General features: G+C 42.3%; 1 protein-coding gene across 1 annotated transcript; it reads right to left on the bottom strand.

Annotated features, from left to right (window-relative positions):
• Positions 1-777: 777 nt before the first annotated feature.
• LOC137381056 (probable G-protein coupled receptor 139) lies at positions 778-4122 on the bottom strand. The gene is made up of 4 exons (XM_068053448.1): positions 3319-4122; positions 3015-3127; positions 2697-2777; positions 778-781 (listed from the first exon to the last, which is right to left on the bottom strand). The coding sequence occupies exons 1-4, from the start codon at positions 4120-4122 to the stop codon at positions 778-780; spliced, it is 1002 nt and encodes a 333-aa protein (XP_067909549.1).
• Positions 4123-6015: the final 1893 nt, after the last annotated feature.

Here is a 6015-nt window from a genome sequence, read left to right as displayed (position 1 = left end):
TATGCACATAGACCCCAAGGTCTCTCTGCTCCTCCACATGCCCAAGAACCCTACCGTTAACCCAGTATTTTGCATTCATGTTTGTCCTTCCAAAATGGACGACCTCACACTTTTCAGGGTTAAACTCCATCTGCCACTTTTCAGCCCAGCACTGCAACCTATTCTCACAATAGTTCCCAGGGCAGGTACAGTGTGGGTTTAGATACAGAGTAAAGCCGCCTCTACATTTGCAGCTCTTTCTCCACCTCCATCCAGATGGAGAGAGTAAAAGTGAGAAAGACAGGGATAGATATGGAGGGAGAATAACAGGGAGAGGAAAGGATAACAATGGGGAGAGAGTACCAGAGAGAAAGCAGAAGAGATTGGGATTAAGGGTGTTGGTCACTGTTACCAGAAAGCTGCGTGCAGCAGCCTGGAAGGCAGTACGCAGGTCCTTTTCTGTGATGGATTGCACACGTCTGCAAAGATTCCTTCAAAATTTAAAGGACCATGCACGGGAAGAAAAAAAAACTGGCCGCGCAAGACAACTAAATTTTCTGGGGAATATTAGAGCCAGCTATTGCTCAATGGGTAGTTATCTTGCCTCTGAGTTACACTATTGTGGGTTCAGGTCAGAGCACAAAATCTAAGCTGATGGCACACATCAGAAAACCACAACAGACCAGCGAGACTCAGAAAAGGAAACGTGTGCTGAATTTGTGAGCCTCGCTTTCTGGAACGCTTTAGTGTTTGGTCAGAATGTTGACCCATTGAACGTTTGCCCCTGTGGGATGAGAGTTAGCTGAAGAGAGAATATAACATCTTATTGCAACATGAAGGTACCGTGCCTACTGTGTATAACAATATTTGCAGAGTCCCATCATATAAAATACTTTGCTGGGTGTGGGATCAGGGTCTGATATTTCCAAAGCACTGAGGTAAACTCGAACTTTTAATCAGCCCTGGGAGGAAAGTAAACCTTGAGAATTTCAAACAGTACTCAATGATGAATTTGATCAATTATTAAGGATTAATCAATCACAATATACAAAGTGTTGGAGAAAATCTAGATTGTGCCCAATTGTTGAACAAATTCTCCGGACTCAGACGTTGAGAATCAAACCCTTTATTGCATGATATCATGGGGGATAACACCTTACCTAAATGCGGTTCAGTGCTACTCCCAAAGAGCTACAGATCGCCGTGGACTTATATAGTATAAAAAAGGCAGAGCTGACAGTTTCACAATTAGATAAGCACCCACAAGACTGCCTACGTAACGGTGCACCATGCAGGGTCCGAGGTCAGCGAAACATCAGTTTCAACAATAACAAGCTAGTTCCTTAATTCAATGCCCACTCCAGACATCATATCTGGCCGTAATGTCTGATTGTGGTTAGCTGCTCTGTCTACAATTTATGACCGTTGGTTGTGGTTAGATTAGCTACAAGCTGTGTCCTGTTTTTCTGCTTCTACAGAGTTCATTAGTAAAGCTAAGAAAATTTCTCCAACACAAAGCATACAGAATATGCTGTTAATTAGCGGGATACGGGTTTCTTACCAGCCTGCATAAGGAAGTGTACCCTCTGCAGTTGTGGTATCACCAAAAGCAGTCATCTTAATATGGCAAACTGATGTATGTGGAGTTTCACTGAGGTTCTGAGAGAGGAGAGAGGAACAGGCATAGACACAGACAGACAAACACACACATAGACAACCACACACACAGACACACAGGGAAACACACACACAGAGAAACACACACAGGCACATAGACACAGACACACACAGCCAAAGACACACACACAGGCCTTTAAAGATTCTTTAAAAAATTTAAGGTACCGTGCACGGGACAAAAAAACTTGCCATGCACAACTAAATTTTTTGGGGAACATTGGAGCCAGCTGTAGCTCAGTGGGTAATAATCTTGCCTCTGAGTTATACGTTTGTGGGTTCAGGTCTGAACATAAAATCTAGGCCGATGCCACCCAAAAGAAAATCAGAGCAGACCAGCGAGGCTCAGAAAAGGAAACTTGTGTTGAATTTGTGAGCCTCGCTTTCTGTAATTCTTTAGTGTTTGGTCAGAATGTTGACCCAGTAAAACTTTGCCCCTGTGGGATGGCAGTTATCTGAATAGAGATGATGACATCTTATTGCAACATAAAGGTACCGTGTGTACTCAGTGTGTAACAATGTTTGCAGTGTTCCATCGTTTCATACACTTTGGTGGGTATGGGATCAGGATTTGATATATTTAAAACACTGAGGTAGACAGGAACTCCTCTCGACACTAATAACAGTCTTTTTAATCATCTCTGGGGGAAAAATAAACCTAGAGACCGTCAAGCAGTAATCAATGTCAGATTTGATCAATTATTAGGGATTAATCAATTACAGTTACCAAAACTTAAAGAATATGCAGTTAAATAGAGGGATACAGGTTTTTGACCAGACTGCAGAAGGAAGTGCACCCTCTGCCTTGGGGCATCACCCAAAGCAGACAACGTAAAATGGCAAACAGATTTATGTGGAGTTTTGCTGAGTTTCTGAGAGAGCAGAGAGACACAGGCACTGAAAGGAAGGGACAGCGAGTGGCAGAAAAAAATTGTAGTTTTCGAAAGGCATTAGCCCCTAAAACCATCACACTAAACATGCCACAATACGCCACAACAGGACTGGGGATTGTTACAACTTGTCACATCCGCCCTCTGCCATACCTGTTCTTCTCCACCGGCCTCTCTGCTTCTCTCTTCTTCGTGATGTCTAACCTTATTTCTCCATATTTATTGTACTTTTCTCTAAATGTGTGTGATGAGAGTCAAATGTATGCCAGGCCTTTTCCATAAGGAAGTTGCTCGATCATTTAACTCTTTATTTCATGGCACTATGACTGAGACAAGTTTTCAATTCCAGATTTTTAACTGATTAATTGAAGTTGAATTCTACCAGCAGCTAGAAGGGGATCTGAACCCCTGTTCCCAAGGCATTACAATAGGCTGCTGGATTATTAACTCAGTGACATTACCAGTACCTACCCTATCGTTCTGTCATCAAGGCAACTGGAGCTCCTTTGATTGAGAGCTGCTTCAGTTGATGTCCAGCTGTGCTCTTTAGCACCGTCATTTTTGACAAACAATTCCTGTGTCTTCTGCAAAAATAACCAGCCTCATTAGGTCAGATGTTTAATATATTACAAAATCAAGTTTACAATTATCTCAAGGTTCGGTGCTGTGAACAGAATATTTAACACCATATCGTAAATATAGGCTGTGGAGTCGAATGGATTTTAGTTCTAGAACATGGAAACCTTCACTTTTCTTATGACTTAACTAATCTAACAATTAGATTGAGAGGGTATTTCACGACCCTCTTTAGCTCCTCTCTGAATTTCGTCTGGGTCACAGCATAAATACACGTGTTGGTGCAGGAACTGAGAAGCTGCAGCATTGCTGCTGTGTATTCTGTGATATAAAGAGGGTCATTGGTAGAGGAAGCATATTGTTTTGTAATTCGCTGACAGATGTAAAATACAATCTGCATCACCCATAACAGTATAAAACTGCCAGATAATCTAAACAGTAAAATGATTGATTTCCTTCGATTCTCCATCTCTGGGTCATTGTGATTCTCTCCATTGCTGAGGCACCGGAGTCCACTGCCGACTCTATTGGCCGCTATAATTCGTCTGACCGTCAGTACATTTAACAGCAAAATCAGAAAGAACGGTACGCAAGCAGTTAAAATGCGGTGGAACAACTCAAACGCGGTCCATGAGGGGGAACTATAGTAGCTCTGTTTCACGATACAGCACCAGGGAACAATATCAATTATATATTTCGGTTCACATATAAAGTACCAGGGAACACATTCTAAAGAGCACAGCACACTCACTGTTCCGATAACCAGAGCCGCTGTTCTCTCAGTGCAATATTTTTCCTTCAGCTTCTCACAGCAAATGATTACAAATCGATCAAAGGTGAAAACGACTGTCAGCCAGACAGAAACCATTGCGGTTGCAAACACCAGGACATTAATTGAACTGCAGATGGGAGTAATGGACAGGAATGAATCTGGGAAATAAATCCAAGAAATCCGCCGCAATATGGGACCTGTGATAACGACCAGGAGATCAGCCACTGCCATTCCCACAACTCAGACAGTGACACATTTGGAGAGACCACACTTTCTTCGGGATAGGGTCAGAATCGCCACCAGGTTAACTGAAAAAGATAGAAAGGGACGCAGAGAAATTACTGATCAGACCTCAAACTCAAGTAGCAGTTTGACAGGATCTGGTGTGCAATTTGCAGCTTTGTTGCAGCATCCAGCAGAGAATGGTTTTAAACACAGTTAACAAAGATTGATTGGGAAGTTGATCTGAAATAAAGATGAAATATAATGATCACTGGATACAGTGGCTGAGTGAGGACGCCCTGCCAGTGTGGAATGGAGAAGGGGGTTTCAAACAAGTAATCCAATGGTTTAACTCCAGTTTTGCACCCAGACCAATGGCTGAGAAAGTGAGGGGAAAGGGGAACTTCTTTTTATTTCAATGGTTAAGAGAGTCAACAGGGGCTGTCTCAAAACGTGAAAAGGTCGAGAACCCCTGCGGTGAGTTTGTGACTTCAGATCATGAGAAATAGGCAGATGGAGGCTGAGCAAGCGAGTCGATTGAAGGGAGACAAGTAAAAGGACATTTGGAAACTGGAGGAGAGGCAGGTCCAGAAGGGGTTGGAAAGCAAACAAAGTGAAGCAACAAATGTAATCGGTAGATAACTGTTTCCATTTAATTATTAACATATTGTTTGCCTTTGCTCCATGACCTTTTAGTCCGCTATGTGGTCTTGTTCAATCAACACCTCCATTGTTATCTCTTGCCCCACCCCCACCTCACTTGCTGCTAAGCAGTGACTTTTCTAATATTTGTCAGTTCCGAAGAAGGGTCAGCGACCCTTCATCAGAACGCACTGTTGCCAATACGGCACCCTCAGTTCTCCTAATTTAAACACAAATCTGGCATAACATTCTTGAGCTTTACTATAAATTCCATTTTCTTTTAACAATACAGAGTCACGTTCATAAAACCGTGTGTCACGCCGTAACAGTTAACCCCCGCATTCCACATCATAGTACTCTTGGTTCCACTCTTATCTCAGTACATCAGATATTGAAACGTACGTCCATGCCTCTGTCTCATTCAGACTCGTACATAGCAATTGTCACCTGGCTGATGGTCCATCCCCCACCGTCCATTTACTGGTGAATCCAACACTCTTCTGCCTTTATCCTATTCCATATCAGGTTCCTGTCAAGAAACACTGCTCCATTTGCTGACCTGCATTGCACGGAGAACTCCAACGGCTCCAGTTTATTTATTTTTCCTTCCTTGCAATTCAAACCATCAAATCTCATCTATCCCTATTAAGAGCATCCACTGCATTGTTTCCCTAATTCTTAATCCGGTTGCCTCCGTATTGAAATTGTAATTTAAGCCCTGGTGATATCTGTATTTGATATGCAAACCGCTCAGCTTGTCCCCAGCTCCTAAGAATGTAGTCTGATTTACCTCTCTTTGATGCAAGGTGAATGACCTCACACCTTCAGATCCCACAGTTTAACAAATCGTTTAAACTATCGACAACCCTTTGCACAGTTTTCTTTTAATCTATACTATTTATTGAGACACTTAACGTAGGGTCGTCAACAATTTTAAATAGATGTCCCTCGAATCATGAATTCAAGTCATGTGGAAATACAGTGAAAAGCTGTGGCCTCAGTCCAGATCACTGGGAGACACCAATAATCACAACCTGTGTTGGACCTTGATTCATTGAGTTACTTTACACACCAGAATACACAAGCATCTATAAGAATATAAAATCAGGTCTTAAATTACACAACACATAAAGCGATTCTAGCATGTGTATCTTTGATGAACTGTTTCGATGATTGGAGGGTGGCAAATGTTATTCCCTTGTTCAAGAAAGGGAATAGGAATAACCCTAGGACGTATAGGCCAGTCAGTCTTACGTCGGT

Source organism: Heterodontus francisci, chromosome 21 (assembly GCF_036365525.1).
Source record: "Heterodontus francisci isolate sHetFra1 chromosome 21, sHetFra1.hap1, whole genome shotgun sequence".
In the NCBI taxonomy this organism is placed as follows: Eukaryota; Metazoa; Chordata; class Chondrichthyes; order Heterodontiformes; family Heterodontidae; genus Heterodontus; species Heterodontus francisci.
Note: the sequence above shows the minus strand (reverse complement) of the source record. Positions and strands in the feature narration are given on the sequence as shown.